The sequence below is a fragment of the Vombatus ursinus genome, unplaced genomic scaffold (genome assembly GCF_900497805.2).
Source record: "Vombatus ursinus unplaced genomic scaffold, bare-nosed wombat genome assembly UNPS02003292.1, whole genome shotgun sequence".
Classification (NCBI taxonomy): domain Eukaryota; kingdom Metazoa; phylum Chordata; class Mammalia; order Diprotodontia; family Vombatidae; genus Vombatus; species Vombatus ursinus.
The window spans coordinates 12,896,124-12,908,166 of record NW_020943070.1 but is presented as its reverse complement, the minus strand read 5'-3'; the positions used below and the strand labels follow the sequence as shown (position 1 = coordinate 12,908,166).

Genomic DNA, 12,043 nt, shown 5'->3' with positions numbered 1-12,043 from the left:
TTTTAAGTTTTCTTCTATGTTTTCATTCTTTTGTTTCTGTTTGACGGATTCTCACTCTCTCATAGTCATTAGCTTCCACTTGCCCAATTCTAATTTTTAATGAATTGTTTTCTTCTATTAGATTTTGTACCTCTTTTTCCATTTGGCCCATTTTACTTTTTTTTTCTTTTATTTTGGCTAGGCAATGGGGTTAAGTGACTTGCCCAGAATCACATAGCTAGTAAATGTCAAGTGTCTGAGGCCGGATTTGAACTCAGATCCTCCTGACTCCAGGACTGGTGCTCCATTCTAGCTGCCCCACCTCATTTTATTTTTAAGGAGTTCTTCTCTTCAGTGAGTTTTTGCGCCTCTTTTTCCATTTAGCCAATTCTGCTTTTTAAGGAGTTGTTTTCTTTAGTGTATTTTTTTTTCCATTGGCCAATTGTATTTTTTAAGGATTTGCTTTCTATAGTTAATTTTTGTCCTTCCTTTTCCAAGCTATTGACTCTCTCCTGCATACCTCTCATTTCTTTTCCCAATTTTTCTTCTGCTTCTCTTATTTGGCTTTTAAAATCCTTCTTGAGTTCTTTCAAAATGGCTTTTTGGGCTTGAGACCAGTTCATATTCCCCTTTGAGGTTTCAGATGTGGTTATATTGACAATGTTGTCCTCTTCTGAATTTGTGCCTTGATCTTCCCTGTTCTCACAATAAGAATCGAAGGTCATTGTCCGTTTCTAATTTTTGCTCATGGTGTTTGCCTATTTCTTGACTTTTTTATTTAAAAAAATGTTGAGCTCTCCTGCTGGGGATCAGGGGGCACTTACTCAAGCTTCCTGTACTGGGAGCCCAGGGCCTGGTCATTGGCTTTGTATGCTGCGGCCTCAGGTGCTGGCAGTTGGAGGTTGTAGGGTTCTGGCTGCTTGCCTGGTGCTGATCTGGGGTCAGTAATACTGGAGCTCTTGACATGTGGATGGGGAGTCTGGCCCCTGGGGGACACCTGCTCACCAGGGCCTTACACGTGAATGTTTGGCTCCTGCTCACCCAGGCCTTGTACAGGGGTGTTTTGCTGTTGGAGGATGTCTGTAAACCTGAAGTTTTGCCTCCTGGAGTTGTGTTTCCCAGAGCTGCACTGAGACATTGTGTGATTTGTCTGCTGGAGAACACCATCGCAGGTGGTGGTTTTCTGAGCTGTTGTCTACCAGTTCCCTTGCCTGTACTGAGGCCCTCGGGGGGTGGGGGGTCGGGGTTCTTGGTGTTGGTGCTTGCCTGCTCCACCACCCTGGGTCTCAGGATCTCCCTCTGGTATGCTGAGATGGGACTTTCCACTGGCTGGCTGGGACGCCTCCCATCCTGTACTGCTCCCTCTCCCCCACAGTGAGAGGGGCCTTTCCCGTTAATCCCCTAAACTTCCTGGGCTATTAGACTGCTGCGCCCCATCTTTCCGCTGGCTCAATTGTTCCAGGGTTGTTCCTGGGTTGATATTTTCTGGGCTTTCAGAGGTCAATGAGGGAGGGTAAGAGCGACTTACTTTTTATTCCACCATCTTGGCTCCTGGAACTATATATATATATTTTAAAATAAGTTAATGGATCCCAAGTTAAGGCCCCATGGTCCAAAGGAAGGGAGCAGTTTCATATGTAGGCAATCTCTGGACCCCTTTTCAGTACCTCTGCTTCTCTACTGGTAGCAATAGAGTACCCCCTCCTGATCCAAACCCATTACATCCAGGACTACCCTATGTTATGAATCTTTCCTGAAGCTCTCTTCTTCCCTCATAAAAACTCACCCATCCTGTGTCTCATTTTCTCAGCTTCCATTAGTCCAATTCAACAGTTTTCAAAGAGTCATCTAAGGAGCCTGGGAGTCTCTGAGACCCTTTCAGGGTTACTGTTAGATCAAAACTATTTTCATAATAATAGTAAGTCAATATATGCCTATTAAAAATACTCTTCCCTTTCCTAACTACATATCTGTGTGAGGATGAATTTTCTTTACATACTTCAACCAAAACAACATATCACAACAGATTGAATGAAGAAACATAATTTGAGATTCCAGACGTCTTCTATTCAGTCAGATGTCAAAGAGACTTGAAAAAATATACAAAACAATGTCACTTCTCTCACTAAATTTTTTTAGAAAATATAATTATTTTCATAAAAATATGTTACTTATGTTAACATTTAATGGGTTATCATTTTTAAATGTATTAATAAACATTTTTTAAATTGTCCGTTTCAATTTCTGATACAGTAAGGTAAATACCAATAGATATAACCCCATAAACAAAAACTGTGTTGTGCATGATAGAATGATTCTAAAAAACAAAATTGGGTAGGAAAAGGTAAAAGGGAACAATTACATTACAAAAATAGGACGTGAAAGGAAAAAACTAATACAGAGAAAACAGGTTGGGGTGGAGGGTTGGTAATGTTACTCTCATTTGGGTTGCAGAGGAAACAATATGTATATCTGGAAGGGCATAGACGACTTCTGAACACATAAAGAGGTGTGAAAACTAGGGGACAGGGTGGTGGAGGGACTTTTAGAAGGATGTGTGGATTGGAATTTAGGAGAGTGGACGAGAGAAAGAGGGACTTTTGGAAAGGTGTGTGGATTGAGATTGGGAGGGGATGGGGGAACCAGTGGAGGGGGTGGGTGAAGTGGGCGGGTAGAGGGGAGTAGATAAGGTAAGAGGGATAGGGTAAAAAGAGAATCTGAGAAAGAAAGTAGTGAGTAAAAATAAGATGGAGGGAAATTCACAAATAATAATTATAACTCAAATGTGAGTGCGATGTTTATAGCAACTCTTTTTGTGGTGGCAAAGAACTAGAAATCGCAGGGACTCCCGTCAATTGGGGAATGGCTGAACAAGTTGTGTTGAATGGTTGTGATGGAATACTACTGTGCTATAAGAAATGATGAGCTCGATGATCTTAGAAAAACATGGAAAGATTTACAGGAAAAAATAAAGAATGATGTGAGTAGAATAAAGAGACATTGTATACAGTAACTGTAATATTGCTTTAAGAACAACTTTGAGTGACTTATTTTGATATTATAAATACCCAAATGAAAAATAAAAGGACACACGAAGGATATTACCTGCACCCAGAGAAATAACTGATAAATAGAAGTATGTATAGAATGATTTTACACACATACACACACACACACACATGTATATATACATATATATGTGTATACATACATATTTGTCTAATGCTAGTCATTGGAGTGGGAAGGAAGAAAACAAAAAAGGAGAAAAAATGTATATTGTAACTTTGTTGTATATTTGGAGGGAATAGTAAGTTGTACATGGTAGATTTGCAGTTTCATGTACAATCATCTTTATTATTTATTTTATACTGTGTTATGGAAATGCTTGTTTTGTTCCCTGGATTGAAAATAAAATAATTTTTTTAAAAAGCTCTTCGGGGTCCTCAATAATCTTCAAGAGAATAAAGAGGCCCTAAGATCAAGATGTTTGAGAACCTGCTGGCCTAGCTAATCTGAGAAAGTTATTTGACCTAAGACATTAATATTGATAATGGTTCAATATATTATTCACACTTTGTAGTCTTTGTATTATAGCAATAAACTTTCAAAGGATGATGATGAGGCAATGAGACAATATAGAACTAAGAAGGGGAGACTCTTTTGGGGGGAGGAGGGACAGAGAGGCCCTGGGCTCTGTATAATAAGGGAAAACAATGGTTATGGAGATGACAGGAAAAAGGCTAGTGGAGTTTAAATGGAGTTCAAGATCCCAGGCTACCTCTTGCATGTTGGTTCATCAGAAAAAAAGAACATTACTTAGAGGATCACTAATTACATTTTTAAAAAATCTTTGAGCCCTGAAAAATCTGCATGTAGAATCTCAAAATGAATCTTTTTCTGAATGAATCTCCAACCTAGCTCTGTTTCTTTGAACTCATGAACAAGCAGATCTCGAATATGCTTAACTCATTCTGGGTCAAGTTGCTTTATAAAGTGATGTTGCCATGCACAGGGTGGAGCGGGGTCATTGAACAGTATAGTTTTCCTGTTATCAACTTCCTTGGCATTCAGGACTGCACACGTTTTGCTCTGTTTCCCTAGATTTTTATTGCTATTTTATCTCACAGCATATACTTGGACAAATGTTATCGAAGTTAAGTGCAGATTATCTGATCCCATCCCAATTATCTGTTTAAATGACCCTGAACTCTAAGTCTTTGTGAATCGTGAGCCAAGTTAGTTCTGAAAGCTGGTAGATGAGTAGTAGAGTTACTTAATTCTCTTCAGCTCCACCTCCAATGCCACAAGAGAAAAAAAAAGTGAACAACCTTCTGGACAAATCATGGGATCATAGATTTAGAGATGAAGGAAACATGGCAGGAATTTCAGTCATGTCCAACTCCTGGTGACTCCACTTGGGGTTTTCTTGACAGAAATACTGGAGTGGTTTGCCATTTCCTTCTCTAGCTCATTTTACAAATGAGGAAACTGAGGCAAATTGGGCTAAGTGACTCGCCCAGGGTCACCCAGTTAACAAGTGTCTGAGGCCAGATTTGAACTCAGGAAGATGAATCTTCCTGATTCCAGGGCCCAGACTTTATCTACTGTACCACTCAGCAGCCATTACAGAGGAGGATACTTAGCTGATTAAAGCTAAGTGTGACTTGCCAGGGCCACACAAATTGGGTATGGCAGATCCAGGATTTGAACCCAGATCCCCTGGCTCCAAAGTCGGTGCTGTTTTGTTTTTGTTTTGTTTTGTTTTGTTTTTTACTGTAACACACTTTAATAATCTTTCAGGGGTAATTGCCCCACTAAGAACTAATGTGAACAAACCCTGCTTTGAAATAACAGCCTGTGTTTTATAGGCTTGAAGCATTAAAAAAAATAGAAACTGAGAGATAAATTTATCCTCAAACCAAGTCAAGAATATATTACATTTATAACAAACATTTATATAGTACTTTGGGCATGAAGGTGGCACAGTGCAGAGGGTGCCAGGCCTGGAGTCAGGAACACTCATCTTCATGAATTCAAATCTGGCCTCAGACACTTACAAGCTGTGTGACCCTGGGCAAGCCATTGTTTGCTTCAGTTTCCTTGTCTGTAAAGATGAGTTGGAGAAGAAAAAGGCAAGTCACTCCAGCATCTCTGCCAAGAAAATCCCAAAAGGGGTCACGAAGAGTCAAACGTGACTGGAAAAAAATGACTGAGCATCAATAATATTAAGAATAGTTGGTACAAATTATTCCCCCAAAAGTCTATGAAATTACCTCCTACAAGTACATACAGAGTCCAGAGGAAAATGTTCTCAAACTTAGAAAGCATATACATAATTATAGTACTAGGTAGGCTCCTCCTACCACCAGGCCTTAAGAGCTGTTGTGACTGAAAAATCCATCATACTGCTACCTACCTGGTGATACGCATCTCCAAACTTATCTGAGCTGGTCCTCAGTGACAGACATTCAATCCATCACCAGGCCCATACTTACAATATCTCAACCTTAGGAGAACCTGCCAGAGCTTACACTCAAGTGGCATAGTGGAAACAAAAAGTTGGAGAGATTAGGCAATAATAATACCAGCAGCTAACCTTTATATAGCTCTTGCTCTGTGCCAGGCATACAGTTATGATCTCATGTCACCCACATCCACAAAACAAATGTCGGAGTGAGGAATCAAAGCTGATTCCAGGTCAGACTAAGCTGCCTCTTAGATTTGGTCTCTTCCTTCTCACTGGATTCTTGGCTTTGTGCTTGGACAGGTTCACTGCATCACCTGTTGTTTCCTTAGCTGGACCATTGTATTTAAATTATCCCCACCTTTCTTCCCTCCGGGCTCCTTAAGACATCGCAGTCATCTGCTATGACAGACATCTGTTAATCTCTTGCTAATCCCTGACACAAACTTTCTCCCTCTTACTGACATAACGAGGCCCAAGGGACCATGAAATTCAGTCCTTAGTTTACCATTCTGCTATTTTGGTCTGTGATAAAGAAAACCAAATCTCACTCTTCAGAATCATTTACTTAGCTGTTCATTTCCCATATCTTGCTTTCTCTTCCAAAGACCTGACCTTTGATTAAAAGAAGAGATGAAAACAATACGTGTGCTCTCAAATCCTTCTGCTCCCTGTCCAGAATTAGATATTCCTTAGTTTTACTTTGTAATTTGCTTCTTATGGTAGGTATCCCCTCGTCACAAGGAACACTGATCCAGCAATCCCAGCCCCATTGCTACAGATGAGCAGCCAAAAATAAGAAAGCTGAGGCCCAAAGCCAGTCAGGTCCAAGAGCTAGAGGTCAGCAAATGATTTGAGAGCAGGGGACACAAGTCTAAGCAAGTAGAATTCTGCAGAATTGGGCCTTTAGCAAGAGTAAAGGAGACCTCAAAATTTCAATAATAACAAAGTGCATCACTGGAATTTGCCGAGAAGGTGCCAAGCACAATTCCTGTGTGGTTTGGGGATTCCCAAGAAGTGGTCACTCTATTTTTTCTTTTTACTGATTTTCCTGGTAAGTAGGTGTGTGATCCCACATGGAGCTAAAACCTACTTAAAATAAGGCATGCCTGCCTGAGAACCATCTCTAATTCAAGGATAATCACAAACATCTAAATACTGTTCTCGGATGACTGGAAATACTTTGGAGCCTAGATATGCTGTCAATACATAACTTTTGGTGAGTCATAGAATGAACTAACTAAAAGGCAAAGTTGTGACTAGGGTAGGGCAACCGGGCCTTTGCCCTAGGGTGCCAAAATTTAGAAAGCACTTATAGTATTTGTACTACTTCATTGGGTAGAACCAACTAAGGTTACAACCCAGGTAGCAAGAATAATTAGCTAATATAAGTAATATAATTATAACCTAATTTAAGAAGACTACAACTTCCTCCCTACTGAAACTGCACATCAAGTGAGCTCCTCCCATGGTTGCTCCTCCTTTACTTCATCTGGCGGTACAGTCCCCAGCAGCAGCCTCATCTATCCTGATAACTTCCCTCCTCCCCCTAGGGCTTTTGGTTCAAGGTTTCTCCCTTACACAGATATATTGCCCAGATGCGTTTTGTGGATTATGCTCTAGGCAGCAAGATTACTACTCAGGAGTCTATTTAAGGTAAGGTTTTCAATGGGCTCATGTTTCCTAAAATTGTACCTACCACTATTTCAATATATTCCTGAATTTTTTTTAAAAAAGTGATCTATTCACTGATGCTGAGTGAAATGGGCAGAACATTGTACACAGTAACAGCCACACTGTGCAATGACTGACTTTGATAGACTTAGCTCTTCTCAGCAATGCAAGGATCTAAGACAACTCCACAAGACTCACGATGGAAAATGCTATCCACATCCAGAGAAAGAACTTAGGAGTCTAAATGAAGATGGAAGCATACTATTTGTTCTCCTTTTCTTTTGTTTTTTTGTTTTGTTTTGTTTCTTCTTTCTCGTGGTTCCTCCCATTAGTTCTAATTCTTCTTTACATCACGACTAATGTGAAAATACATTTAATGTATAAGTAGAGCCTATATCAGATTGCACACCATCTTGAGGAGGGGAGAAAATTAAAACTCAAAATCTTATGGAAGTGAATGTTGAAAACTAAAAATAAATAAATAAATAATTTTTAAAAGTGACCTATTCAGTATTTTCGAAAAGGAAATAATATTAAAGATAGCCAAAGGTGAGTATGTGTGTGTGTGTGTTTGAAGTGAGTTAGAACATTTTGTATCTACATTTTGAAATTTTTCTACCCCTACCTCAATAAAGGCATCATTAAGATTAGACTTGGGGCAGGGTGGGGGGTGGAGTCAAAGAACAAAAGATTAGCTCCTCATTTAAAAATCAGTTAAGAAACAATAAGTATTTATGATGTGCCTAATATGTGTCAGATGTTATCAGTTTGAAATTATGTGGCAAAGTCTCAAAAATTAAGATGCAGTGATTTCCTGATCCCGCAAAAAATAAACCATCCTTCAAACCCAAGACGATACAACTCCTTCCTGCGGATTTAACCCTTTAACAAAACCCAAGGACGATATACCTGTAACTGATTGAACATATAAGCAAGCTCTGTTTACAGAAAGTAAGCACCTGATAAAGGATTCTGTGATATTGGAATCCCTCAAGGGAACATCAGGAATAGTTCATGTGCCAGTGGTACAGACAGACCCTCCCCTCCCCCACAACCCCTTGAGGTCCAAAGGTAATGAGTTAGAATAGCCTCTACTACTCACAAGGCTCCCAAACCAAAGTCACTTCGCAGGAACTCTTCCAGCAGATTTGGATCCAACATCGGGTTTCCCAGAGTGTCATTAGTCTCATGTGCTGAAAAAGCAAGCAAAGATGGAACGATTATAACAGGAACTGCAACAAAAAAATTTTACTCCCAGGGTAGGAGGGTCCCCTCAGTTCAATGGAAGGAGGAGGGGTTAGAATGCAATGGAGACTCCAGGTCAGTTATGGGAAGGACATGGAGAATAGGGCAGAGATCCCACAGCACCACAGGAGAGGCCTTCGCAGTTGGCATCATGGGCAGTAAGCCATCTAGTAGCTTCCTATTTGAATTAATTCTTCTTGCTACCTAAGCTCTGGGCAGCTAGATGTCTCAGTGGCTACAGTGCCAGGCCTGGAGTCCAGTCTGAAGACTCATATCTGTGCGTTCAAATCCAGTCTCAGACACTTCCTGGCTGGGCATCCATCCTGTTTGCCTCAGTTCTTCATCTATAAAATGAGCTGGAGAAGGAAATGGCAAATCACTTCAGGATCTTTGCCAAAAAAAAGGGGGGGGGTCAAGAAGAGTCTGACTAGATAATGCCAACATACACCTAAGCACTAAGCTTTGTTGTTGCTATGTTCCTTGAGGGCAAGGCACTGTCTTTCACCTCTTTTTGTATCCCAGGTTCTTAGCACAGGGCCTGACACTAGCAGACACTTAATATTTATTGGCTGACTGTAAGTACTTTCAGCACCTTCTAAGTTTCATAGCCTGGTGCAAAACCCTGAGATTATCACCTACTTATTTGTTGTTTTTCAGTCACATCTGATTCTTCATGATGCCATTTGGGGTTTTCTTGGCAAAGAACCTGGAGTGGTTTGCCATTTCCTTCTCCAACTCATTTTACAGATGAGGAAACTGAGGCAAACAAAGTTAAGTGGCTTGTCCAGGGTCACACAGTAAGTGTCTGAGGCCAGATTTGAACTCAGGAAGATGAGTCTTCTAGATTCCAGGCCTAGCACTCTATACATTACACCACATAGATGCCCTTACTCTAGATAGCTATGAATAATTCGATTCTATTCTTAAAATTATACTTTATTCTGGGAGAGAGTGAGACTGATGACTTTCCCAAGTTCTGCCTCGATTAAATTCAATTCACCCCCAGTTAAGACATCACCCTCATGATGTCATTGGTCATCTTCAAAGGAAGGATAAACAACAACATTATTTGCACTACAATGCACATAAATATTTGATTACTTGTTTGTAATAAACCCAACTCAATATTTTTCTCCTTCAAGGAAATCCACCTGGTTTGTCCTGAAATATAACTCTAGGGTTTGGACCCTTTTTATGACACATACCACATAGACAAAACACACTGAAAAGAAGCTAACATTTCCATTTTCTCCTTAGCAAGTTTGAGTGAGAGAAAGGATCTCACAAATCATCCAATACAAGGCACCCCCCCTTGCCCCCACTTTGCAGATGAGGACATGGCAGCTTCAGAAGAGGGACGCAAATTAGTCAAAGTCATGTAGGAAGTACTTGTCAGAGCCAGGATTATAACCCAAGTTCTCAGATTCCAAACCTGACTCTCCTTCTACTCTACTGCAATGATTTGTCTAGACTATTTCAGGCAAACTGGATCTTTGCAGGGGAGAGGGAAGAATAGAAACAGAGGTGTGCTGGAGCCATTTTGAACCAGCTCCAAGAGCTGATTGTTAAATTTTCAGTGCAAGCATTTTCATCTTGGAAATCAGCAAATGTTACAAAGCAGGGCTTGATTTATTATTTTATTGATTGTCTAGACTTAAGAAAACGATGGACAATGTGTTGATAATACAGATTAAACTGAAAATTGTGTTGTGCATGAATTTTTTTCAGAAAGCCAGTTGTTAAACCAGCTCACCCCTGGCTACAATGGAAGTGTCTAAGGCCAGAAGAGTTGATGTTTTGGTGCCCCCATAACTCTCTTTGGGTTGGTAACCCCATACACTGATATAGATTGTGACCCTGATACATCTTCTTGTCCTTGTTTTCCCATGCATCTGCAGAGGTTTCCATTCAATGCATTGTAGACCTTCAGCTTGTCCTTTAATATCATGAGGTCAACAGCGTATCGCTCACCATCTCCACTTCTTGTCTCTCATTCTCACCAAATAAACGGCCCACTTCCTTTTCAAGCCATGCATGTCTGCCCCCTGATATTTTTTTTTATACAACTTTTCCCAAGGAAGTAATTCTAAACATACTTTAACATGTTCAAGCCCACAATGGCCCTTTCCATTGGACTTTGTGTATTTGTGCTTTTAATTCTTCTAAGATTACAGCAGATTCTCTAGTGGATAGACTACCAGACTTCGAATCAAGAGAGACCTGAGTTTGAAACCTGACTCAAATACTTAGTAAGTAGGTGACCCTGAGGAAGTCATTTTATTTTTGTACCCTCAGTTTCATCATCTGTAAAATGGGGGTAATAATATCTACATTTTAGAGGGTTTATTGTGTAAATCAAAGAAATAAATATATGGAAAAGCACTTTGAAAAATGTGAAAAGCTACATAAATAAATATTAGTTATTGCTAATAATAGCTAACATTTATACAGTGCTTTAAGGTTTATAAAGCACTTTATACACATTATCTCCTTTGATCCTCAGGACCCTTGACATAAGTACTGTTATTATCTACACTTTACAGATGGGGAAACTGAGGCTGAGATGTTAAGTGACTTACCTGGGGTTACACAGCTAGAAGGTGTCTGAAGCAGGATTTGAACTCAAGTCTTCCTAACTCCAAGTACAGGGCTCTGCCCATTGTACCATCACCTAGCTGCATCTGGGACATTCCCAGAAGAATGTAGGTGTTGAAGAGATAGGCTCCAATGAGAAGAAGGAATCTGGCATCATGGAAAGCACTGGGAGGGGGCTTCCAGTTCAGAAAGCAATGTTAAGGGTTTTAGAGGAAGGAACTCAGCTTTTCCACATACACTTCAAAAAATATATCTAAAAGGGCACCAGAGAATGCAATAGTCAAGAGCACCAAAGGAAATTACAATAAATAAATCCGTTCATTCCAGTCACAAGGAGAGGGATGGAAGCCAACATGAGTTATGGTCAATGGTCAGAAACTTACAGGCACTCTGAGCAGCGATGGGCCAAGGGAGCTTGTATATACTTACGGGTAGGGAGACATAACCTGATCTCACAGGGCTAGAATCTTGAGGGTGCTCCTGAAGGGACACACGAGAGGGGAGTAGAAAACCAGTATAAGCTGCAAAAATCAGCTTCTGAGACCAGGGGAATTCTGGCCTGTCCATAGCAAGGCAGTAGAGGCATAAAGCCAAGCCCTCTAAGTCAATGTGCAAAGAGAGAAGGCAGTACACCCCTCAAACCTGCAGTAAGAGGCAGAGCCTTCTCAGCAACTAGGCACAGGCACCAAGGGTTCTTGTAGGAGGCCTGAGACCAGTGCGATCACCAACCTGTGTTTCGAGTACATTAGAGCTACAGCAGGGGGTGGCATCAACCCCTTTCAGGAATTGTGCACAAGGAGAAGGAGACCCCCCAAAAAATGGTGCTGAGGTAAATACTTTCATTTAAGCTACCAGGAGAAGAAGCTGAAACTAGGGATTATGATATATTTCCGATGATCCCAAACTACAAAAGCCCATCTCTCTAACACCAATATTTTCCTATTGATTCTGTAAGGCAATAAATGATGGAACTTCATTACCTCAGAAAAATCAGGATTTTGAGGACCCAACAAGCAAAAAGAAACAAAACAAAAATATTTGGTGAATATAAGTAGGCTGTAGAATATTTCCAATAATGATTTGCAT

At 40.4% G+C, this 12,043-nt stretch overlaps 1 protein-coding gene across 1 annotated transcript in view; it reads right to left on the bottom strand.

Annotated features, from left to right (window-relative positions):
• Positions 1–11,727, bottom strand: part of MYRFL (myelin regulatory factor like) — a 147,324-nt gene extending 135,597 nt beyond the window's left edge. The window contains 3 exon segments of the mRNA XM_027872047.1: positions 8,220–8,310; positions 11,341–11,437; positions 11,644–11,727. Coding sequence (XP_027727848.1) covers positions 8,220–8,310; positions 11,341–11,437; positions 11,644–11,727 — 272 coding nt within the window.
• Between the last annotated feature and the right edge of the window lie 316 nt (positions 11,728–12,043).